The sequence below is a fragment of the Sipha flava genome, unplaced genomic scaffold (assembly GCF_003268045.1).
Source record: "Sipha flava isolate LNK unplaced genomic scaffold, YSA_version1 207_pilon_pilon, whole genome shotgun sequence".
Classification (NCBI taxonomy): domain Eukaryota; kingdom Metazoa; phylum Arthropoda; class Insecta; order Hemiptera; family Aphididae; genus Sipha; species Sipha flava.
The window spans coordinates 1,012,365-1,039,028 of NW_020272813.1; the positions used below are offsets into that span (position 1 = coordinate 1,012,365).

The window sequence follows — 26,664 nt, forward strand, 5'->3', positions numbered from 1 at the left end:
AAGTTGTAGGTGTGGGTTTGATTGTTTTATTTTATGTTTAGTGGGCCCAAGTAAGTCTTTTGTCCAGATGGATTCCTAGGTATTTAGTTACAATTTTTATAGGAATTTGTACATTATTGAGCGATAGTTGTGGAAATTCATTTTTACTAAGAAAAAAAAAATCGGAACCTATTTATTTTAATTTTCTATTTATTAGTCCAGATGGAAATTTGATTTAAATGGTATTGTGTATCGTGGGTTACTATATTTTAATCTTTGTTTGAAGCCAGTATAGTGGTGTTGTTTGCATATATCACTAGAGCATAGGTGCAAAGCCGGCGTTAAGCCCCTCAAACAGTTGTAGCCATCTTAAAAATCCAGGACATTGCATTTCAAAATGTTATCTTTTGTGACATAAATATTTTGTATGATGATAAAAGTAAGAGGGTGTGGGGGGGTAGTTAATGGGGATACATTATTCGAGCCTCTCCAGGTAAAAAATTTAAATTGGGCCTATGCGTTAGAGTTTTATGGTTTGTTTTGACAATATCTGATGTGTAAATATTATAGAATACATTGGTGATGGATCATTTCCGCTTTGATTTTATGATAAGGAGAATAAGAATTGTTATGTTAAACAATGAAATATCGGTCATTGAGATAAGATTTAAAATGAGGAAAAAATATGATGCAAGTAGAAACGATTTTAATTTGAGTAACAGTCTATCGTGTCAGACATGATCGAACGCCTACGCGATATCAAGGAATACATTGACACCTGGACAATCTCCTTTTTTTCAAATGATAACGATATTTTGTCGGTGATAAATTTGGAAGATTGTCGAATGATATGATAGAAATCCAAATTGATTATTTGAAATTATATTTATTTATTTATTTCTTGATAATAGGGGTTATTATTTTAAGAAGTAATTTTTCGAAAAGTTTCCCTAAATTACAGTGGCGTAGCCAGGATTTTTAAATGAGGGGGGGGCTAACCACTTTTTTTGGATAAGTAAGGTAAGAGAGGATATGAGAATTCACCCTTAACCCCCCCACCATCTACCACCAAGTTTCTAAACGTAATTCAAGCATTTTAGTATGGTTTTAAAAATATTTGTTAATATATAATTCAGGGGCGTCATTTCAATATTTGATAGGGTACGGCATAATAATGACTGGCCCTATAATCAACACTTTTAATTGTATATAAAAAAAAGGCGCTCGCTCCGCTCGCTAGCTAGCCAAATTTTTATTTTGTACACAGTCACAGTACACACTAAGTCAAATCAAATTCTAAATGAAAAATTCAACATTCATTGGTCATTTTAAAAATTATTATTGATAACGAACATTTACAGTGCTATGCTCTTATCAGTCATATCTCTGTCATAGTTACATTACATTATACTGGTTACCACGGTCTACGACGTCAATAGCTGATCTTTTTATCGTGGTTTTTAAACTTACTTTATCGTTGAGATAACGAATATAGTTCCATAGAATAGAATAATAAATAATAATAATAATAATAATAATAACGTATTAATTAATATATTATTATGATATACCACAAATTTCTATTTTTATATTATGTAGTATATTCTAAAATAGTCAGTAGATTTAAGATTATATTGATTATTATAGAAAACCCGCCCCGCTTAGACCCGGCCACCGGCCCATTTAGCTACTTTAAAATCTAGGGCCGGGCAAATGCATAATCCTGCCCCCCCCCCAAATGACGCTCCTGATATAATTTATAATAATAATAATAATTTTGGTTTCAGTGTTCAGTCACTTGCTCCACTCTGACAGCTGCATCCTCTTAGGCGAATTTCTGGCAAATTCAGTTATTATTTCACTTTCATCGAATTGCTCTTTTTTATTTATATTAGCCATAGCTAACCCATACAGTCTGTTTTCCGACATGGTGCTTCTTAAAAAATTTTTTAAGCGATTAAGTGCTGAAAACGTTCTTTCCGGAGTGAAAGAGGTAACTGGTAACGTGGCGAATAATTGTAAAAGTATTTTTAATGTTAGGTCGAAAATTGGTGCGATGAGAGAGTGAATCAAGAGCAGAATTCGGTTATGGAATAGTATTTTGACTCCATTGTTGCCTCCATATGAACAGGTTAGCTCCAATTGTAGATTAGGTATCATCATGGAGATCTTGGACTTATATTTTAGCAGCTTTTTTAATATTTTTATCGTCATACATATTTAAATTGGCCGGAATAAGTCCTTCAAGTGGCATAACATCAATATGCCTTTGATTAAAACGAGCATTGATTCTATTAAATAGTCAAGATACATTATACATATAAACATGGCCCATGAGAGAGGCTATAGCCCCCTTAGCCCCCCCTTGGCTACACCACTGCTAAATTAGTAAACTTATTGGGTGATATGAAGTTAATAAATACTTTGGTTTTTCTGGCTCAGAGGCGCCATTTGGGGAGAAGCAGAGTGTTCACTTGCACACCCTGAATTTTTTTCATATTCAATTATTGGCTATTGGCCTAGGCGTCACTGATACATGGCCTTGCCGCCTTGGCCTTCAGTTTTCCAATATTTAACATTGTGCATGCACCACGGCTAATCAGTAATTACTTCTAATTATAAATATTGGCCGGGTGGTGGGAAAAAAATTGGCCTCTTTAATTGTTTACATACCCTTAAAAAAACTGAAATGACGCCACTATTCTGGCTTGGGAATTAATATTATTGTTTAGAATTTCCATATTGGGGGAATGTATGACAACCTGACCTATAATATATATAAACTTAATATGAAAAATTTATTTTATTCTTTATTTTTTTGACGTGGTGTGTATTATATAATCCTTATTTATAAATGTTATCATTATTTAACAAATTAATGATAAATAAGTACTTGTATCATATTTAAAAAAAAATATAAAATAATTAATTAAAAAAATGTTTATGTAAGTACACGTATACTTGATCAACTTATCAAAATGATTAACATTTTAGAAATATCCCAGCTTTTTTTCAGAATTCAGTACCGTAGTAAGAATTAGAAGTATTTACTTTGAACAAATAAAAAATATAAGTCATTATATCCTGACAATAATTAGCATTGAGAATACTGGATAAAGTATGTATATGTGAAGACATTCCCTATGCAATGTACACTCATCACCTTCATTTGTTTTAAGATTTTTAGGAAATACAAATATACAATGAAGGTTTAACCACGTCTCTGTACCGTCCATTATCCAGTTGGATTTTTAAACGATGTATCATTCCGTATAAAAATAACGTGAGCTTAATACTTTTTAGAAAACTCAAAATTATATACCTTAAAAGACATTCATAGATTTTATAAATTGGTAAGTCATAAATAGTATTATTTATCAAGAGAGTATTTTATTATAAATTAAAAATATTACTAAATCTGTAGTTTTACTATAATTTATAATTCAGTTTTCAATATTTAGTAGAAAATTGCTCACTTCTAATTGAAATTCATTCCATCGTTGCGTAATATCTGATTGAATACCATACCTTAAAAAACTTGATTTCATTTCTTTTTTCACCATAATTTCTTGATCAGCCTTTCTGTTAATTATTGTTAATCCTAGTCCAAATTGAAATAATGCAGCGAAAATCATCATTCCACTTATCTATATTTATAAATATGTTTTATATAGTACCTACAAGGTACAATACAATTACAATACAATATGTATTATATATACACAATTTTTACATCAGAATAAATATAGTAATAAAAATAATAAATTTAATAGCTCGAATTTTAGAGACCAGAAAAATTGAATTATCGAATTATAAAATTATTACGTAAAAATATCCACAAAATTGTTTTTTTTAATATTATTACTTGTTAAATTAGTCTACTAGTCTATTTTTATTTCATCATTAATAATTAGGTATATGGTAAACATTTAATAATTTAGAAGTTATATATTATGAACAGTGGCGTACATACGGGGAGGGTTTCCGGGTTCAAACCCCCCCAGGGCCAAAAAAAAAAAGAAAATTGTTTTATTATTGATGACGTGTAATATATTCGTAGTTTCATTATTACGCTTTGAACTTAAAATATACAATTATACAAATATTATGATAATTAAATAATTATATTGATAGGTGTTTGAAAAGTTTTGTTAACTATGCTGTTTTTATATTCCAATAGCTATTAATTTACTGTAATGTAAAAGTAAACTGTAAATTGGTAAAAAAGTTGTATAAAATAATAACTGTTTATAGCAGATATACCTAACCCTCCCCCCCAGAGCAAGATCGAATGTACGCCACTGATTATGAATAACACTGGTTAGGTACATTTTAATATAGGTATATTATTTTAAATAGGTAATTGATAACAAATAAATTCGTACCTACGCAATAACAAAGTGTTCTATTTATTGTTAAAGCACCGTACAATCCACTAATACACAACAAAAGCATTATAAAACCACTGAATAAGATAAATCTGATCGTATTGTTCGACTCTAAATTGAGAAAATTTCTTGTAGTATCCAAATTTGATATATATTTATCAGAAATAACCATCAAAATAATTGACCATATCTATTAATAAAAATTATATAAATATTTATTTTCAAATTTTAAATAAAACAATTATCAACCTTTAACAAATTCGTTGGGTGTTACAAATTACAATACAACTAAAATTAGTTAAAGAAAATCTTAATTAGATATACAGAAGCGGTGGTGTAGGTATGTTATGTGTGTAGGCATGCACACGGAGGATGCTGGATGTGTTTGGGCACCCTCTGAAATATCGTAGCCTTATATATGAGGCTCTATAATTTAAGTCTAAGATTAAGGGGTCCATATTTTAACAAATGTTTTGTAATAGGATAAAGAAAACTAAATTTTCTAAATTTTTGCGTAAAAACTAATCATAATATAACAGCTTTAATTTACAATAAAACAGTTATATTTATTTAATTATTTATATAGTATAATTTATTAAATATGCCCTACGTGTTTTGTTAAGATAAGACACTAAAGTATTGTAGGCACCTCCTAAAATACCATTTTGCAGGCGTCTATGTGTGTAGTATTATATATAATTTTAATATTATCTATTAATATGTCAGTATATCTATAGTATGACTTAATTGGTTATTTGATTGACTCACGATTAAAAACACATTAGAGTATAACATTATTGACGATTCACTACACATAAATACTAAAAGATCTTTCCATTTTTTATTTGTGTATCCATTTAATGTACTATATATAGAATTCATTGAACCTTCGAGTTCTTCGTTGGATAGCGATACTATAGTAGTTTCTACCATGTTTTTTCTGTCGGTTGTAGATGGTTTTGATATTTGTTGATTAAATTCTTTTATATTCCACTGTTAAATTTTGTAAATTTTAAATAGATGAAAAAGCAGAAATTTTCCTTTTAACTTATTTATTGCATCGATTTACTGCTAATGTATGTGGACCTGTTTACATCAAAATTATGTAGTATTTATGGGACAGATATCATTTAGATTAAATCAAATAACGAAATTAAAATATTTCTATTAGTTACTATCAATAATAATTATTGTATCTGTAACTATATATTTTTATTTTTATTTTTTTTGAAAATACTAGTTGGCTGTATGACAATTGATTATAAATACCATAAGTAAGTATAAAGTAAGTATTTATAATTAATAAGTATTTAACAATTATATTGATCTTCGATTACTAAAATTAAATAAAATATAAAAGTTAATACTTAAAGTTAATGTTCCAAAGAAGTTTGTAAATACACTTTTTAGAATATATTTTAAAAAAGGAAGGAGGTATATTTGTTTACAATAATTTAAAACTAATACACATACCTACAGTATGAATTACAATATTTAATTAAGAATTATTTTGAATTTTAAGAGGTGGAATTTTGGTTATTGTAATTTTTTTTATTCGATATGTTTATTATTAAACATGTACATATCAATTTTTTATATTTAAATCTTCGCTTGTTGTCTGGAATTTGCATGTGTTAATTGTTTTAGGTCTATAAAATATTTTGAATATTTTCATCGTTATCATTAAAAAATTTTTGGTATATTTGAATTATAATTACTTTTAATAAATTAAGTTACAAAATGTATATTATATTTTAATTTTTAATGTGATATTATTAGTATCGTCTATTTACGAATTATTGTTACTTAGAATTGTACAATTCAACCAACTAAAAACAAAAATTAGAATTTAGTCCTTCAACCCCTTCCCTATAAATATGCTCCTGCTATCAAGTTAGTTGAAGGAAGAGCTGAAACAACATGTTACCACATGTTTCACAACACAAGTAGCAACATTCTATGAAGTAGTGGCGTGTTGAACTACTTTTAGGTAAGGAGTGAAGATTTTTACAAACAACCCACTTACCTGTTTTTTAAATACCCCTACATACCAAAACCAATCGCTTCCCTCGCATTGTCACTATAAAAACATATTGAACAACTAATTTTGATAATTGTTCTCTTTTTTTCTTTATACTAAATTAATATTTAAAACCTATATAAGTATAGTATAATATAGTATTTTTCATGATGATTGATCATCACTTATTTGTTAATTTTTATCAATGTTACTGATGTAATTGATACCTATATGTAAATAAATTTAATACACTTAATAATAATGAAAAGTTGCATTGTTATGGTAGTGATGCTACAGCTACATGCATACTTAATTTGCTCAAGTTCCATCATTTTTTAAACACCTGGTTATTATATATTATAGATAATGTATAAGTGTATAAACAACATTCTATACGTATTACTACGTATTATACAGTACCTAAATATTATTATACTATTATATGTTGTGATATTTAGATATTATGTAGTCTATTGATGTCTGGCGATTACAAAATAACAATTTTATTCTTCGTAAAACCAAAAGAGATCTCACCCATCCCCAAAATATTGATGAAGCGGCCGTTCCTTAAAAACGTAAAATTTAAATGTAAAAATTATACATAATTGTGAAATAGATTTCATGACTGTACTGTATCTGTACTTGTTCTCTTTTTATTACAAAACGGAACTTACTTTCCGAACGTACCTCGTATAATGTATATAAATTCAGTGACTCAATTAATATGCATTGTATTTTGTTATAGGACCTATAAAATGTACATTATAAACTGAAGAACTAACGGATGTATTATTATTATTATTTTATTTTTGACAGCTGCAGTGAATCTAAATGCAAGTTAATGACATATAATATACATTCATCCAGTTGACGAATGACACTTGTTTAAATACTCAAAATAGAAAAAAAAACTGTCACCCAATAATACTTTTTTGTTTTACTATTTACTGTCATACTTGGTGTTTTTCGTGTTCAAGAAGATTACTAATTTGCAGTAGTATAATAAAATATAAAACATATCTATATTTCAAGACTCTAGGTCTTCAGATTTCTAGCCATGTTGAATAAAACGTCGTTGGCAATCAAATACTTGTTATTTGTCTTCAATTTAATAATATTTGTAAGTTTAATTGCACTTTGAATTAAAAAATGTTATATGTATGATATACATTGTATATATATATATTAAATAAAATACGAATTATGTGGCTTATATTTTTAATTTTATAATTTTTTATAATTATAAATTATAAATATATACACACATACTATATGTATACGAAACTGAAAAAAAATTAAGTAACTACATAACTTGATAAAAATATTTCTTCTGGTACTATTATGAACATATATTGCATTATTAATATATAATGTTAATAATAATTAAAATTATATTGCGTATAAATTGTCTATAAATATCATCCGGCTCACTGTGCCAATGTATGTTATTTTGTTGACATTAATATATTTATAGTAGCCCGTTTTAATACTTATAAGTAATAAAAAAATAATTATAAATATAAATTAACGTTTATATTGTGTAATGTGTCCTGTAACATAGTTATAATTATTTACATTTTAAAAATATTTGGTATCGTTAATAAATCACTGAATTAATAATTAATAATTACTGATTATTAATTAGAAATAAGTTTTGTAATAACTATTTAGTAATAAATAAGAAATAGTGCTCGAATTGGGAAAATTAAAGTAGAGGTATCATTATTAGGTACCTACATAAAAACAGAGCGTATTAGCATTACTTTTACCCAAAGAAATATGGAATTATTAAAAGGGGTACGCTATATTATTTGGAAAAATAATTGGGATACTCACTCCCTCTCATACACATTTAATTCAAAAACTGCTAATAAATTAGTTTCAAAACAATTTTTTTTCAATTAAAGGGAGTCATTTTCATGGTTTATATTTTATTGTGTTCCATTTATTATTTTAATATTTATAAATTTTATATTATTTATTAATACTTTGACTTTTTTACTAACAATTTAGTGCATTAACTATGTAATAATGTGTGTAGGTACTTATACTGTATAGAATGTAAGTTAAGTTCAAATAATTAATAGACCATATTGTACTGTCATTACATTTTACAGAACAAAAAAAAAGATAGATAAATAACACATATTTGACATATGTTCTGTGCAAAACTAAAATTAATTGTTATATTACGCAGAATATTGTTTTTCATGTATTATTATTTATTATACTTCGTGTCAAGGTTTGCAAATGACATTTTTATAATTGTTTAAAATTGAAATTTTAAATTTTAAAAATTGAAAAATAAATTGTTAGAAAATACATATACTTAAATATATTTTGTATAATTTAATTTATATTCAGCATTTTATGTAAAATTTTGCGGGGTGCATTGTAATTTTATTGTGAAGAAAATTGAACTCTATTTCTACATGCATACATCTAAAAAAATATTTTAGAGAATTAATTTTTTTTAAAACAATCTTCGTTTTCCTTTGTCTCTTCCAAATTACTTGAGCTAGTACGTTGTTACTACATATAAATAATATAAGTTTTTTCATCCATAAAATAATTCTTCTTATCTGTAAATTGACTAAATGACAATGAGTTCAAGTTAAATTAAACATTATTGATTGCAAACATTATAAAATCATTTAAATTTGATTTTGAAGAATTAATCAACTTCAATTAGACGTAAATGTTAATTAATTTTTAAAAAAAAATTAAACGGACTAAAATGATTTATTTCTTATGGCTTTTATTAAAATGTTTGAGTTTGAATTATATAAAATGCCTTAAGTATAAGTTAAATAGTTTAAGCGAAACTCCATATTTCCCTCGGTAGTATGAGCCGGCCAAAATGTCCCCCCCCCCCCCTATCAAAAACTGAAATGACGCCACTACTCAATACCTACTAAATTTTATTTTTGCATTTTCCTGTTGAGGTGATCCTTGTAAGCTAAATATTTTCTTTATTATTTCTTCAATATCTTTATTAGATTTTTCGAAATCGAATACTTCCTATCGTGTTTCAAAAATGTATCAATAATACGACGGATTTTTCAAAACTCTCTACATTTCATTACGTCGGTATTTTTCAACTAATTTTAAAACACAGTATACTATCCCAATCCACTTTTTTACATTGTATTTATATAACAATTTTGTATTGGCGTATAAGTATACGGTGACTCGAATTTGCACAGTATTCCTTTGAACACGGCCCAAGAATGGATCCGAATGCTCGCGAATATGTCTACGCGATCGCAAAATGGGTTGCATGTGAATGTGCGTGTGCAATCGTCACTTTTGTTCGTTCGTGTGTGCCCATATGCGTAATTTATAAATTTATTAGGGGGGATCAAATATCAATATATAGGTACATATCAACTAGTCTATATAGTTAACGTAACATTACTTACTTGTAAATATATGTTAATATTACCATTTAATGTAAATAATATTTATTAGTATATTAGTATATGGTGATCAATATTAATCAGTAATGAAATAAATAAAACATAAATACATTAAAAACAGAATTTTTTAATATTATATAACTTCTAAATAAAAACGCCGCTTTACTACCTATATATTATTATATACAATTTTTCATTATTCATTCTCTAACATTATGTTAGATAAACTAAAATTGAAAATTAAAATTTTTTAAAAAAAACCTGTATAGTTTGCTATAATCAGCTGTTTTGTACTTATTTTAAAACAAGGTATATCAAATATCAGAGGGAGCACTGTTCCTTATAATTTATTCTAGGGGGAATTCTCCCATGCCCCCCTCCCCCAATTTATGCCTATGTGTATATCCATCTTAACATGTTAGCCGCCGTGTGCCCGCCGGCGGTCATACGGCAGTCATTTATTGATACGCCAAGTGTGTTTTCCCAAGTTATTACTAATTTGTATGTATTTATATCTTTGGTTCTACTGTAGCTATTAAATTGATTTTTATACCAAAATATTTGTCATATTCTTCTCTACGCCATGGTACTGTTTAAAAAATGCATTATCGTAACGCCACAAAAACCATAAGCATTTGTTCAAATATGAATTTATGGTCACCGGCGGGTCATGTGGCGTGATAGTAATGATCAACTATGGACGCCGGCGGGCATAAAAGTATAGAATTTGAACATTGCAGTATGACCACCGGCGGGCATATGGCGGTTAAAGTGTTAAAATGGCAATATGTTATAATTTAAAAACTGGCAACGAATGACCATTGGATATGTATAGATTCGAGACTTGGATCTGATTGTCCCGAGCAGAACTCTTGATACTTGGTGTCAACGTAATAAGATATAATATATTAAATAGATCTAATATCGAGATAATTGATCTATTCGAATCATAGATTATAATTTAAGTCATTATTATTAAAAATTATCAAAAATGGCGCTCAATTTGTGTTGTTGTTTTTGCTTTTTATTCTATAACTAAATTACATTAACAATACACACAATAACACATATATATATATACAGAGTGTTAATTAAAATCCTGACGGCGAAACAGTAGTTGAAAATATTGCATTAAATTAGTTTTTGTTTTTTTTTAATTTTTTAGTTTAGTGGAATATTACTATTTAGCGTTGGATTATCAATTTGTAATGTTTACAACCATTACGAACAGTTTTTAACAGAACACTATTTTACTGCGCCATCGATTTTGATTGTTGTGGGTATCGTTGTTTTAACAGTATCATTTTTCGGATGTTGTGGCACGTTGAAAGAAAACAATTGCATGATGCTTACTGTGAGCAAAAAAATTACTCCTTAGTTGTATCTACATAATATAGGTACTCTTTATTTCTATTAAAATTAATTTTTTTTTATACAGTTTGGATTTTTATTGGCGATATGTTTCTTAATGGAAATTGTAGGTGGTTTAACTGGATTTATATTACTGGAAAAAACCCATTTTGTAGTTACATCAAAACTACACGAAACTATGATGTTTTATAATAAAACGACGCACATAACACATATTTGGGATCGACTTCAAACAACTGTAATGACAAACATTTACAATAAAATTTTATGCATAACATGAAAAGGCGTACAATTATAAAAGCTTTTTTTTTATTTGACTTTTTTAAATTTTATTAGGCAATTAAATAAAATCATTCAAGTATATAAAAAGTTCATTAAATGTACATACATATATTATATAAAGTACAATACGCTTTTTTATAGCTATCTAATCAAGTACTACCTACATAATCATTTATAATATTTTTATTACCATCAACTTTTTAATTATTTATTTTAAAATTAAGTTACATTGTTGTGGAGCTGAAAAACTGGAAGACTGGTATCCTATACTAGATAACAAATTGCCTATGTCTTGTTGTGGTTCATATGATGGAGCAATAGATCACCAAAATTGTACGGCTTCTGAACCAACCATTTTTTTGCAACCTTGTTATGAATCATTATCAAAAATTGTAAATGATAATGCGAGCGTGTTGAGTGGCGTTACAATAGGGATTGCGTTTTTACAGGTGTGTATAGTAATAATACAAAACTTATCAATTAATTAATATATGTTTATAACTTGCCCATTTATAATATATTTATTTATTTTTTAGATATTGGGTATAGTACTGTCATGTTCTTTATCAAAATCTATAAGAAATAGATATAACCTAATATAAAATCATAAATCTATTATTGATAACATTATACATAAAATAAAAGTATAAGCCTGTCAATGTTTAATTCCAATGATATACAAGTTATGGAACACTAACATGAAAGTTGATTGTAAATTAATTATAATGAATGAATAATTATTATTTATGAATATCTGGTGCATTGTATTATGAAACTAGTTCATAACTGTTCATAACTATAATATGATTAATTACTATTTAGTAACTATATAGGTATGTATTATAAAATATATGTACTATAAAATAAAAATATTATTATTATATATATATTTTTTTTTATGTAAATACTCAGAAAAAGTAAATGAATCGATGATTGCAGAAACGTCATATATTTTATGAAATTGAAATGTGACTTGTGACGTTTCTGCAATCATCAATTCAAATAAAAGTTATTGAGATGAATTTTGCTTTTTATATATTCCATAGTAAATTTTCATAATAAGCTACAGATTTTACATTGGTCGAATTCTAAATAATTTCTGCTTGGCAGTATATTTTTTCAATATTGAATATAATATCAATATAAATATATATGTTGAATATAATTATATAAATATAATAATTTATATATTTAATATAAATCTATTAATCTATTTTATTTTTGTATGTTATACTTATATAGAACAAATATTATAAAACTGAAACCAAATTATATTGTTATCGATTTTCACATTTGTATGTAACCTGATATACTTTGTTGGTATGTTTGTCTAAAAAATAATTAAACCTAATTAAATTCAATTTCAATTTTTTTACTCAATAATTATTTTTTATTTAATAAACAAGAAGTAATTTTTTAAGTTTATTTAAGTTAAATAATAAATTTTTTTTCCAGTTTTTAGATGTTTAAGTAGTTAATTTATATTCTCGTGTGAAATTTCAAACTGAACACACACGTAATTATTATTTCTACTTGTGTTTAATCATCTCAATTCTGTCGGAATTTTTCGAATTTTCTATCAATCAAATCAGTTTTTTATACTGTACCTGGCTCCTGCGTATATGAGTAGTTTCCTAATTCATATAAGAGAAAAAAATATAACAAGTATTTACTAATTACACGCAGTGTATGAGAAACACTTTTATCTTCTTCCCAAGGCATCGTCACGCGCGTTTTGGACCTGCGATTATTTCGACAGTCTGACTCTCAGATAATTTAAACACCAATAATATAAAATGAAAAATCAAACTGTCAGTATTAATAATAATAATCTTAACAAACATAGGCTTACTAAACAAATGCCTAACCAAAACTCGTCTCATTCTATTTCTACTACCAATCAAAAACAAAAGTCAGTTCTGTCAACTCTTCAAAAATATCGCACAACACTCGTAGACAGAGCGGATTAAATGACGTCTTTAATTCTTTCGATATCGATTTGGAGGAAAATAATAACGATAAATTCGATTATCCTAAAAAGTCATCAAAACTAAATCGATAGATATTCCGGAAACTAAAACTAGACCATTATTTATCCCACTTAACAGATTCTCTCCACTCTTAAATTACGTAACTGAAATGTAAAATCTTCCAAATGATAATATACCTCTTGTCAATTCTCAAAGTACTGAAATGAAACTTTCACCATCAATCTTTGTCCGTGGTATATTGGATTTAATTATTCTCCGTAACAGTGATAAATTGCAGATAAATTTATCTTTAAATCCTCAATAAACGATTTAAAAATTCAAACCGACACTGAATTGTATCGTAATATAATCCACTTTCTAAGAGAAAGTGAAGCTCAGTATCATGTCTATCACACTCTTTAGGAATAGACCTTGAGAATAGTAGGTAATTCGTAACCTCCACCAGTCTACACCAAGTTTCGAGATTGGAGCAGAAATCGAAGAAATTGGTTTCTCAGTTCGACAGGTTACTAACGTTCATCAAAAAAGACTAAGAATAAAATTTCAATTTTTTTGTTGACCTCCAGCCAGCCGAAATAAATAAATATTTCTTTGGTGTAACGTCACTACTTCACACAAAAATGATAATTGAGGAACTACATAAATGTTATACAGTGCCATAACTGCCAATACTATGGTCACTCCAAGAAATATTGCTCTTACTCTCCTACATTCGTCCGATGTGGAGGTAACCAGCCTTTCCCCAATTGTGGCAAATCAAGTGAGTCACTTGCTAAATGCGCTCTCTGTGGAGGAGATTATCCAGCGAACTATAAGGGGTTACATCTTCAAGAACCTACAGTGGTTCCGCAAGTCAACTTCAAACAAACATTTCACCCAACCAACAACAGCAAAGGTTATACAAACAATGTAAATATTAATAACTGTACAGACACCCAGTAGCAACCATCTGATACAATTGTACATCATCGGGCCAATTCCCAGGTGGCATCAGGTTAAAATCCAGATACTAATTCAAATGACAACTATCCTCTGACTATATTTCTAAACGAATATAGACAGTTAATTACTCCATTATTATCTTTCCTCACCACTGTCTTCGATCATCTTCTCGTTCAAAATGTTAAATAATACTTTTTACCTCCCAGTCACTAGCCATCTTACTTTGGAATGCCAATGGCCCTACCAACTACAAAAATGAACTTTCTTCGATTCTAATCGAAAAAAATAATTGATCACTGATCTCAGAGACACATTTCACGCCCAATACGAAATTTCTATTCCCAGGTTAATGTATATTTTCCTCGTGCCATTCCGACAATACCACCTTAGTACTTCACTCTTAGTAAAAAATGGTTCAATCTGGATGACAAAAATGTAATTGCCTTAAACAGAAAAACGCTCCGTTAAAAAATAGCATCGATAATTGGTGTAATACCGATATAGAGCAAATAGACACTTTTTGTTCACACCTCTTTAAAGTCTTCCAACCGTACAACAATATTGGCAATAACGATCTTATATTGAAAACTATCTCTCTTCTGCTCTACCACATTAACAAACCTTCAAATCATTTTCTCCAGATGAAATGAAATAAAGTATTAAATTTTTTCCTTTTCGTCATCGGGATTGGATCACTGCTGTGGTTGCCCAATAATTCAAAGAAACTCTTATTCACCTAACCCATATTCTTAATTTGATATTAAGATTATCATATTTCCCTCTCCAATGGAAAATTCCAGTAATTATCTTATTTCCGAAACCTGATAAACCCTCGGATAATCCTTCCTCTTATCATTCAATAAGCCTCCTCCCTTTTTTGGCCAAACTATGTGAAAAATTAATTACTAAACGCAAATCAGAGTTCATTAATGATAACAAGGTAAAAATACCCCACACCCAGTTCGGCTTCAGAAATAAGTACCTACTCCACTATACATAGTATACAAGTCCATTGTCTAACCAAAGCTATTTCTTATTGTCTGGAAAACAAACTTAACTACTAGGTAGTTTCTGCTTACGTATTGCAAACCACAAGAATCCACTTATTCTTTCTCAAAACTCAATAAATATTTTTGGGAACTCGCCAAAAAGAATGAAGGGGCACTAATGTCATAATTTGACTCAGTAAAATTAAACCGTAAAAAAAAAAATCTCTATCATCTTTGACTGTTATTGCTGTGTAGCTTTCTCCTCAATCCTTCATATCATTATAATATATCTATACGTTCATATGTTTATTGTAATCATTATTACAGATTGTATATATTCAAATAAAAGTTAAAAAAAGTTATTTATTCAAAGTATTTTTGTTTATCAAATATCCTATATTAATTAGAAAATATGAAGTAATATATATTTTTCATATAAATAAACCTGTATCAGTAATTGTGCATTGGTATAAAAAAGAGGGAATTTATTATTAATAGTTGTAAAAGTTTAAATCATGTTCATTCATGTTTCATGTTATTGGCAAAAGACAAAGTGAGTTTTACCAACATTCATCTTTTAACAGAACAATTATAAGTATAATTAAAATTATAACACATTTTAAACAAAATTTTATATTCACCAAAAACATTTAGCTTTTTGTAATATATCACAACCTGTGATATAATGTTCTCCTTCTTTTAAATAAGGTGGTGTAAATTCTCTATAAGCAATACAAACTCTTCTTTCCTGAATATCTTCTCTAAGTATACAATGTTCCCATAAATATCTAGGTTTGTTATACAAAACTAAAAGTGATCTTCTAGGCATTAATATTCGCACAACATCAACTGGGTAATTTGCTTTATTTACTGGAATAGGTAAACAATCAATATTTGGAATGTAGTCAATATTATACTGGTTCCTATATTTAATGTGATGTGGAGTTAAAGTAAGAACAGTATCTGATAGCAAGCTCAAGGTTACAATTCTTTCACCCCAAATCCAACAATCATCTACATGGGGATCAATTGATGAGCCAGATTCTGGTCTATACTCCAATGAACACTGTTCAATTGTAAAATAATTTTCCAAGATTGGAATTTGTTCAAAACGATCTTGAACAAACTTGGTAGATAATGGAAAACCATTGAAATTGCCTATTGATATACGACGTTTCTTAAAGTTGCATTTTGGTCCAAAATTCTGAAAACATATTTAGTTGTAAGTTGTATATATATAATAATTTTTATTTCGTTATTAGTTATGACCAAGGCTCAGAATGTTGTGTTAAAAAGTACTCAAATATGGGCATACATATGGCATTCAAAAATATAATAATATACAGCAAAAATTTGAATAAAATACAATTTTCATAAATTACAAAGGAAAAAAATAAAAATAAATACTTCAAACTTGTGTATTGTTATGTCTTTCAGTTATACAAGCTATACAATTTTCATCAAATTTAAATTTTCTTGAATATAAATGTTTAAATACTGATAACGATCACTTTATATTATGATATTTAAATAATATCTTGGTAAATTTAGAAAAAAATTAATTTGGGCCAATCGGCAATCACTATTACAATTTCTCAGTACAACAGATTATAACTATATACTATATTATTATAAGTGTATTAGGAACTAATCTAAAATAGACATTTATGAATTAATTAATTTTATCAAATTATATAAAATTTAGAATTTTGGTTGTTATATATCTAATATTTTTTGTTAAACCATGAAGTTTAAAAAAAAAAATGTGTAGGCAATTTACATATAAAATTTCTTGAAACTAAAATATGCTAATTCCTAAGAAAAATAATGAAATATGCAATAATTATACAACAAAAGTTTTTATACTTGAAATCTGTGTACTGTGGATGAAATTTGTATAGAATCAGAATTTCAATAAGCATTTTCTAAACTAATATGCAAATGTTTAAAGCTCCAAGTCTTAGTTGATAAAATAAAAATAACAAGAGCTAATATTAAAAATATAAGACATACTTGTTTTCTTCTACCACTTTGGGATACATCCCAAGGAATACTATCTAAATTTTTAATTAGTATTGTTTCTTCTTCTTCAGTAATAAATTCATTTTCTACTAGAATACCATCCAATTTATATGATATGCCAGTATGATTAGGATGATTTTTGTATTCATTTGCATCCCAACCACTCCATAATAAATTACAGTAAGAACAGTAAGAAGCAGTGGATGATTTCTAAAAATTAAAAAAACCAATAAATAAAAACAAACAAATACAATTGTATGTTTCTGACTTTTAAACTTGTAGGATCAACAGTTGGAGTTAAATTGAATTCTTTTTCACACACAAAACAAGTTCTAACTCCTTTACATCCACACAACTGTGATCTATCCATCTATAACATTATAATAAATAAGTAGATAATTATTTATGATATCTTGTGTATATTTGATTAATCACACATAATTTTTCCTATATTTACATGTGTGTGTGTATTTGTGTGACATACAGAAATATCAATAATTATTTTGAAATTATTTAGTACCAAAAATATTTTTAGTTCTACTATATTTTAACAATTAATAAATATTTTAAGAATACACTAAGATGATAATATTCAGAATGTTTATCTAAATTATCTTTAATAAAATATGAGGACCACATTCTTTGGAAATCACATAAGTTTAAAAAATAGAAAATATAGTTCCCTCCTACACTAAAAAATCGATTCATGGGAAACATACATTTTATAATAATAGCACATAGTGATCAAAAATAAGATAGCATTTACATTAAGTTATAATTTAAATTATGATAAATTTAATATTTTTGTTTTAATTTGGCATACAAGAGTCAAATTTAATTCTTTACAATTTACACATAACTAATATCATAAGTGATACAGATGGCCTCTCAACAAATACATCTCTTTGTACTACTGGTCAAGCAACACAAAAATACAGGTATGTGTTAAAATGTATATGAAAGGTTAAATAATTATATTAAAAAAGTAATTAGATTAATTTAATTTTCAACATTATAAATATGAAAATAATTAATAATTCTTTTTAGGCAATTTAAAAGTTAATTTGTATTTCATTTTTGTATAATTTATATCAATATTATAAAAATTTTCAGAATATTTAAAATTATTTTTCAAATAATACACCAGTAATTAATTAAATACATTTTATTCAACAAATTAAGTAATCCCTAAATCTGATAATTACACATACTAATAAACACAAATCAAGTATATAGTAAGAAAATATTAAAATTATAATTTGAAAGTATTTATTAAACTTTTAGTTCATACATATTATTTCCTTTTTTAATTAAAATTCCTTCATTGTTTAGTAGATCTACAATATTGTAAAAATCTAAAGTTGCAATATTTAATTGTTTTGAAAATAACTTCATTTGATCAATATTAAAGACTTTTTCTGTTTTATTATGTCTTTGTAATTCATTTAATAGTTTTCTAGATTGAGCTCGAATTCCAGTTTTTTTAACACTTTTTTTGAATCCAAAACCACTAAATTCATCACATTGAGTTTTTACAAGGCTAAAATTAAGCAGTTCAATAACTTCATAAGCATCTTTTGCAGAAACTTCTTCTCTCAGTTCTACTTTAGCTCTAGCTTGTGCTAATCTAATACATGATTCTAATTGTCTTATGGTTATTGGAATACCATAACTTAAATTATTTGACCTTAGTTCAATAAAAAATTGCTGTAACATTTCTTTTGCTTCATTTGACAAAGTTGGAGATGAAACATATTTTCTTGCGTATGCTATATATTTACGTAGTTCAGCTTGAGAAATATAATCGGAACTTTTCCCAAATTCTGACAATCTTTCTTTAAGACAACTATAATTTTCAGAAAAATTGTTTACATTTTGAGTTTCTTTCACCTTATTTGAATGTATATTTAGCACATGTGCCGTTAGCTTTTTATCAGTGATCTCATTAGGTGTATCTATTAATAAAAATATTAAATCAAAACGAGATAACATAGCTTGACTCATTTTCAAATTATCTAATACACTTTTATCACAATTATAATGCCCACCAATTGGATTTGCTGCAGCCATTATAGTAGTACGACATGGTAAAGAACAAATGACGCCACCTTTAGCAATACTTATCGTTTGTTGTTCCATAGCTTCTAGTAATGTATTATGATCTGTAGACATTTTATCAAATTCATCAATACAACACACACCTTGATCAGCTAATACAACAGCCCCAGCTTCTAAAGAAAAATCTATGCCTTTCTCTCGAGTTAAACTTACAGTAAGTCCAGCTGATGAACAAGTACTTCCACAAACAAACACACCTCTTGGAGAAATATTACACACTGATTGAAGCATTTGTGATTTTCCAAGACCAGGATCACCAATAACTAAAATATGAATATCTCCTCGTGTTTGATTTAGAGAACAGTTACTTCCTCCAAATAGTGATAATAACATTCCAGCTTTCACCATTTCATGACCATAAATGCCTTGACATATGGAATTTACCATAACTTCAAAGAGATAAGGTTTAGAATGAAGTTTTTGAATAGAGTAATAATCTCTCATAGTAAATTGAAAAGCAGTACTTGTAACCTTTCCTTTTGACTGATTTTTGTTATTTTGTATGGATACTACTTCGATATATTGCATAAAAATGTTTAATTCTTTATTTTGTGCACTTTGTTTATTTGAATTACACAATTTTTTCTTAACAATACCAGTTACAGTAACAACATCACCAGGAATGCAATTATATACTAAATCGTTTGTAAGCTCACATTCCACAGTCCTGGGTACTCTACCACTTTCTCGTTGGTCATCACTTTGTAATTCTTGAACTCTAATTGTTTGACAATTAATTGTCTGAGTAAATGGTAAATTCCTATTTATAGAAAATGAATGACTTTTACATGCAATATTATCACACTGTTTTGGTTTTGTAAATATACCATCAGGTTGTTTTATATTTTGAATTGAACCACAAGTATTACACGAAAATCCTAACCACAAACATTGAAATTTTAAACTACTGGCTTTTATGACGGTCCCATGAACTAAAATTAATTTTCCATCTGTTTCTGCTTTTAAACATTTTAAATGAAAAAGTGGACCAAAATTCAATATCCTAGGGTGTATCATAGGCAAGTTTTTGAACATAGTACAATCATCATGAATATTTTTATTTAATTCTTCTAGTGCATATTGATGAATTGCAAGTCCTAAACAATTTAATGTATAACTAGGTTGATTGGTTAAATCATCCCAAAAATTTGACCAGATAAACATGAAATCTTCATCTTCATTTAAGGAATCAACATTGAAAATATAAGATTTATTTTCTATAAGTTGTTCAATAGAAATGTTTTGTTCATATTTTTTTAAAAATGATATTGTAGCTAAAATTAATTTTACAGTTAAGCTATCTTTATAATATTTTTCAGTTGGAAAATAAAGTTGCCATCCATGAAAAAAATCTTCTTGAGTATCGTCAATGTTTAAATTTAAATTTACATCACTAATATCAAACTCGCCTGTTGTATGATGTTGAAGTTTATTATTATTTTTATACTTTTGCCAATATCGACCACCTTTCCATTTATTTTGATTAGGATTACTCATAGCTGTGTAATTAACTGAAAGTAATTAACATTAACTAATTATTATTACTTTTATTTTAAATATAATAAATTTTCATGAATAAATTTGTATATAAAACTATAACATTAAAAGTATATTCATATAAAATGTCAATACAATGTAATACACATAACAAATTAATCAAAGGTAATAATAAAATCAATGAATTTCACTATTATTACTATAATTTTATTAGCATAAAGATTTATTTAAATTTAATACTGAAGTTATATTATAAATTCACTATGTATATTATATTTATTGTATACATACAATAAATTAATATTAGTAATGTTCAATATTACTTGTATAAAATTTAAAGTATTTAATGTAATTAACATAAGAATATAAGTAATATATTTTTAAAAACTGTTTAAAAAATTAATTTTTTTATTATAAAAATTTACTTCAATTGAACAAAATAATAATAAAATTAACTCTACTGGATATTTCCAGTAATATAGAGTAACATGCCTTTTTATTTAAATTATACAAATACATACTTACAATATAATTAGATATTATAAATTATTTGAAGTAACCTTAATTTTTATATTATTTTAGAATGTAAGGAAGTAGATACTAAACTATTTAAAGTTTGAAGTTTAAACATTGGGCATGTTTCACGATTTCAACACATGTGGTAACTCAAGCTTATTAGTATTTATTATTAATTATATTTAGACGTGGTATCAACTATAATGCATTGAGATAAATAATAAAGTATCAAGATAATGCTATAACAAAGTACTGTTATTCTGTGAAAGTACCTCGATTATTTTCAAAATAGTGATAAAAACGAACATATAGTTTTTGCCATGAAAATAAATGTGATAAAGTTATAACGCATTGTTATATTTTATCATGATGCTCCTTAATCGGCAATCGTTGTTTATTGTTAATTGCATGGTTTATATATTACATACATATATTTGTAAAAAACCAAATTTTATGAGACCATGTAATTCAGTAACTAATTAATAGTTAAATAATTCAATTTGACGTTGACCAAGTAACAGTGATTTGTAAGAATTATAATTTTAGAATATATAATAAGCTACAAAAATTTAATTTAATTTTGATATATTTAATTCTGTTTATATTAATGTAATTTAAACGTTTTAATTTTAGTTTTGAATATCAAAAAATTAAAAAAATTACAACTATTTAAAAATGTCACTGGCCGAAGAGTTACTTGCTGATTTGGAGGAGGATGGATATGATGATAGTGAGCCTATGATCATCAAAGAAGAACCATTTGATGAATCGGAAGAAAATGCTTTTATTCCTAAACAAACTGGTATATTTAAAAATAACTCATTTAATTTTATTTTTGTATATTAAATATGTTGTTTTGTAGATTTTAAAAATGTTAAAATCCGTGATCTTGCTAAACTACGAGATTCAGATCATCTAGTTGGCATAATGCGACAAATTGATATATTTCAAAGCAAACAAAGAAATGCAGAAGATGTATTAGGTCCTGTAGAATCTGATCCTGAATATCTTCTTATTGTAGAAGCAAACAATTTGATTGTTGAAATTGATGATGAAATATGTAAGATATTTAAAAACAAATGCATTAAGACAATTTATTTTATTAATATATAATTTTATATTATATACTATTAATATACATTTTCAGTAATCATACATAAATTTGTTCGAGACAAATATTCTAAACGATTTCCTGAATTAGAGTCCCTAGTTGTTGGTCCATTAGAATATGTGCAAACTGTTAAAGAACTTGGCAATACTCTTGAACAATCAAAAAATAATGAAGTACTGCCAACCTTTCTTACACAAGCTACTATTATGGTTGTGTCTGTTACAGCATCAACTACTCAAGGGTAAAATATTAACTAAATTAATATTGAATTTGTATTTATATTGCAAAATAAGGATGAGCACTTCAAAGTAACTAGATGGCCAATTTATAGAACTTTAAAATCTGGAGGTCCTAAGTAAAAAAGCGAAAAAAAAAAGATCATTAAAATTTATTTAATTAGCATTTATTTTATATAATTAAAGTTTACGACTGAACCTATACAATAAAATAAATACCTAGTATCTATAACTATGTAAGCTATGCTTATATGGATACATATTATAATTAAGTATTTAATAATTTAGTTGCAGTTCAATATTAGATAAGTATATAATATTTACATTTGACAGTAAAAATATTTTGAAAATACAAAGGCCAGATAAAAAAAATTATATAGGCCGTTAGTTTCCCATCCTTATTGCAAAACATTTTCTTATTTCTAATAACTAATATTTTATCTTCCAGACAAAATGACAAAATATTTAGTAAAATTTTAATTTATTTTTTATGAAGTATTTATTTTAAAATTTTTTTATAAAACTAGATTAATTCAAAAAAACTTGGATCATAATACCTAGTATAAATATACTTATCATTTATGCTCTATGTATTATTTATTGTATTACTTTTTATTTAAATGTTAATTATATATTTATATTTTTAGTAATTTTAAATATTAAATCATGAATGCATAAGAACTTATTTATTTTGTTTTTAGACAACTTTTAAATGAAAATGAACTATTTGAAGTCCGTGAAGCTTGTGATATGGCTATTGACCTTAATAAATTAAAAATGAAAGTTTATGAGTATGTAGAAAGTAGAATGACTTTCATAGCACCTAATCTTTCCTTTATTGTTGGAGCTTCAACTGCTGCAAAAATCATGGGTATTTTTTTAAATGATAATTCAGTTTGTAGTAAAAATACCATAAACAAAAATTTTGCAATAGACAACTAATTATTTACTATAATTATCTACAACATCAATTATTGTGTATAGTATGGTTTTTTGATTATGGTATTAATTAATATGTACTTTAAGGTATGGTGAAGCTTTTGTTGACTTTTGTAAAAGTTGCTTCTTGCTGATTGAACCTTTCCATCCTATATTATTTATTGATTATGATCAGTCACATTTTACCTTCAACTTTATTTATTTTAGGAGTTGCAGGAGGATTAACTAATTTATCAAAAATGCCAGCATGTAATGTTCTATTATTGGGTTCTCAAAAAAAACTTTTATCTGGTTTTTCACAAGCTAATGCAATGCCTCACACTGGTTTTATTTTTCATTGTTCTTTAGTACAAAATAATCCTCCAGTATGTGATAATTATTTTTACTACATTTATTTTATAAGCTGATCAAGTTTTATTTTATTAGGATTTACGTAGAAAAGCAGCAAGACTTGTTGCCACTAAAAGTACATTAGCTGCAAGAGTTGATGCAGCCCATGAAAGTGTTGATGGTCATATAGGAATGACATTAAAAGAAGATATAGAAAAAAAATTAGATAAATTAACGGTTTGTTTGATATATTAATTTTTATTTGATTTAACTATAAATAATAAATTTTTACTTTAGGAACCTCCTCCAGTTAAATTTATTAAACCTCTTCCTAAACCAATTGATCCAGGTCGAAAGAAGAGAGGTGGAAAGAGAGTACGTAAAATGAAAGAACGTTATGCTGTTACTGAGCTACGTAAACAAGCAAACAGAATGAATTTCGCCGATGTAAATATAGTATGAATTGTATTTTAATTTAGATTTAACATTGGTTATTCATTTAAATTTAGATTGAAGATGACGCATATCAAGAAGACTTAGGATATACTCGTGGAACTATCGGTAAGTCAGGAACTGGTAGAATTCGTCATGCTCAAGTTGATGAAAAAACTAAAGTACGGATTTCAAAAACTCTCCAAAAAAATTTACAAAAGCAACAAGCTTGGGGTGGTGCAACTTCAGTTAAAAAACAAGTGTCTGGTACTGCATCTAGTGTTGCCTTTACTCCCCTTCAAGTGAGATTTATTTTTATAAATTTAAAAAAAAAAAATATTTTAATTAGTATATTTTTATAAATAATATTAGTTTTTTCTAAAGTTTTTTTAAACTTATAATAATAAGCATTAAATACGGATTTCCTTGTTTTGTCTGTAAAATTTTATACTATTTTAGAACAAATTTAATTAATAAAAAAAGTGAAACTCTTAGGTCGATTGAGACTCCATGGTCAAAGGTGACATATGGATAGGATATTGATCTTTGAACTTGAAATCAATGAACCATTTTTCTTGAAAAAAAGTATAAAAATGTATAAATTTTGATTAGAATGTAGAAAAATTTTATAATTTTTATTTTTTTGTTAAAATTTAATATTCAAATTCTCGTAAAATATTTTCTTGGAATTAAATCCAAATTATCAATGATAATATGATAGTTATAAGGAACTTAGTAAAGAAAAAATTTAAGACTATGTCAAACTAAAATTATTTCATTGACATTTTTTAATAAAATCCTAGAAAATATAAAAAAATGTAATCCTCTATAATAATTAAAAAAAATTATTTTGAAAATTATGCCATCTGTAACGGATATTAGTTATCAGTATTCATTGAAAATTTCATATCCCTACAATCATTATTTTGTTTGGTATGATGAAAATAAATATTTGATTTTATATAGAACCGTTATGTGATAAATGGCTTTTTATAACATTGTTAGTTTTTTTCACAGTTACAAAGAAAATTGAGAAATTTTTTTGAGAAATTAAAAAATTCAATAAATGACCCTTACAAGTATCGAATAGAACCAATTTCCTATATAAGTTTTTATTTAGTAATGATCAAAGCATTTCTGCCGGTTAAAATTCAGTACACCATTAAAAAAAATAAAAATAAAAATAATACATCATAGTTAAACTAATACATACCTTGTTTCACTCAGAATTTAATAAATCTATTCCTTGATTCACTGACAATATTATGTTTTGTTAATATTTTGGATAGATAAATATATTTTTTCAGCTATTCGTATAATATATAAGATATTATTTAATTAAAATTATTTACAATATTATATGTTAATTTTAATTACCTTACTTATTTCTTATTATTATGATTTTAAATTAAAATGTAATGCTTCTCAAAAGCCATTTTACATGATTCTTGTAAATTAAATGTGATTAATTATTTTTTGTAAAAAGTGGTGATAATTTTAATGTTTTTTTTCTGTTTAATTTGCTTTTATAATTTTAATGTTATAAATTAATAAAATCGATCAATTATGTGTTTTTTTAGTGTAATTATTTTATTAGGTGATGCATACGTATAAGTTACAATCTTATCAAATAAGATGTTTAATGTATTATAGTGACCTTTGTTCTGAATAGTATATATAAATTCTATGATTTATCATTGCTTTTTAAAAGTTATAAAAATAACATATAAATAACACGGTATGTAAATAAAGACAAAATTATTATTTGAATTTTATGTGTTAAGAATAGATTTAATATTGTTGTACATTGTCATATATTTTATTACTTTATGTTGTAATAATTATTTATTAATTATAATATGTCTTTTACTTATTCTGAATAAATAATTTCGTAACCTTTTTATTTTATTGACTTATATTATGGCTAAATTTTAAATAAATAATTATTATTTTTTTTTTTTAGGGTTTAGAAATAGTCAATCCACAAGCAGCTGAAAGTAAAAATTCCGGCATTAATTCAGCAAGATATTTTTCCAACACTGCAAGTTTTGTAAATGTGAATAATAAACAATAAAATGTAGA

The 26,664-nt window shown here is 26.3% G+C and overlaps 3 protein-coding genes across 5 annotated transcripts; 2 read left to right on the forward strand and 1 right to left on the reverse strand.

The window, feature by feature from the left end:
• The first annotated feature begins 7,321 nt into the window (after window positions 1–7,321).
• Window positions 7,322–12,244, forward strand: LOC112682595 (CD63 antigen-like). The gene is made up of 5 exons (XM_025553231.1): window positions 7,322–7,507; window positions 10,972–11,160; window positions 11,245–11,415; window positions 11,684–11,908; window positions 11,996–12,244. The coding sequence occupies exons 1-5, from the start codon at window positions 7,445–7,447 to the stop codon at window positions 12,059–12,061; spliced, it is 714 nt and encodes a 237-aa protein (XP_025409016.1). The 5' UTR covers window positions 7,322–7,444; the 3' UTR covers window positions 12,062–12,244.
• Window positions 12,245–15,899: 3,655 nt separating this feature from the next.
• On the reverse strand, window positions 15,900–21,784 carry LOC112682563 (DNA helicase MCM8). 3 transcript variants are annotated; one of them, XM_025553193.1, is made up of 4 exons: window positions 21,544–21,768; window positions 17,672–17,773; window positions 17,395–17,613; window positions 15,900–16,585 (listed from the first exon to the last, which is right to left on the reverse strand). In XM_025553193.1, exons 2-4 carry the CDS (start codon window positions 17,771–17,773, stop codon window positions 16,019–16,021), a joined length of 888 nt encoding a protein of 295 aa, XP_025408978.1. In that variant the 5' UTR covers window positions 21,544–21,768; the 3' UTR covers window positions 15,900–16,018. The 3 variants fall into 3 exon arrangements, with proteins under 3 accessions (XP_025408978.1, XP_025408979.1, XP_025408977.1); XM_025553194.1 differs by lacking the exon at window positions 21,544–21,768 and adding an exon at window positions 20,931–20,960; XM_025553192.1 differs by lacking the exons at window positions 15,900–16,585; window positions 17,395–17,613; window positions 17,672–17,773 and adding an exon at window positions 18,661–21,032 and having other exon boundaries at window positions 21,544–21,784.
• Window positions 21,785–21,909: 125 nt separating this feature from the next.
• Window positions 21,910–26,659, forward strand: LOC112682566 (U4/U6 small nuclear ribonucleoprotein Prp31). The gene is made up of 10 exons (XM_025553196.1): window positions 21,910–22,061; window positions 22,168–22,336; window positions 22,397–22,594; window positions 22,682–22,886; window positions 23,583–23,752; window positions 24,028–24,185; window positions 24,247–24,387; window positions 24,448–24,597; window positions 24,660–24,884; window positions 26,546–26,659. The coding sequence occupies exons 2-10, from the start codon at window positions 22,210–22,212 to the stop codon at window positions 26,654–26,656; spliced, it is 1,485 nt and encodes a 494-aa protein (XP_025408981.1). The 5' UTR covers window positions 21,910–22,061; window positions 22,168–22,209; the 3' UTR covers window positions 26,657–26,659.
• Window positions 26,660–26,664: the final 5 nt, after the last annotated feature.

Bases quoted from the DNA above. Each gene is read 5' to 3' on its own strand.
- LOC112682566 (XM_025553196.1), top strand. From the start codon at position 22,210: ATGTCACTGGCCGAAGAGTTACTTGCTGATTTGGAGGAGGATGGATAT. The intron at 22,337-22,396 runs GTATATTTAAAA...GTTGTTTTGTAG, and splicing joins TTTTATTCCTAAACAAACTG to ATTTTAAAAATGTTAAAATC. The intron at 22,887-23,582 runs GTAAAATATTAA...TTTTGTTTTTAG, and splicing joins ACAGCATCAACTACTCAAGG to ACAACTTTTAAATGAAAATG.
- LOC112682595 (XM_025553231.1), top strand. From the start codon at position 7,445: ATGTTGAATAAAACGTCGTTGGCAATCAAATACTTGTTATTTGTCTTC. The intron at 11,161-11,244 runs GTGAGCAAAAAA...TTTTTTATACAG, and splicing joins ACAATTGCATGATGCTTACT to TTTGGATTTTTATTGGCGAT. The intron at 11,416-11,683 runs GTAATGACAAAC...TTTAAAATTAAG, and splicing joins GGGATCGACTTCAAACAACT to TTACATTGTTGTGGAGCTGA.
- LOC112682563 (XM_025553192.1), bottom strand. From the start codon at position 21,018: ATGAGTAATCCTAATCAAAATAAATGGAAAGGTGGTCGATATTGGCAA.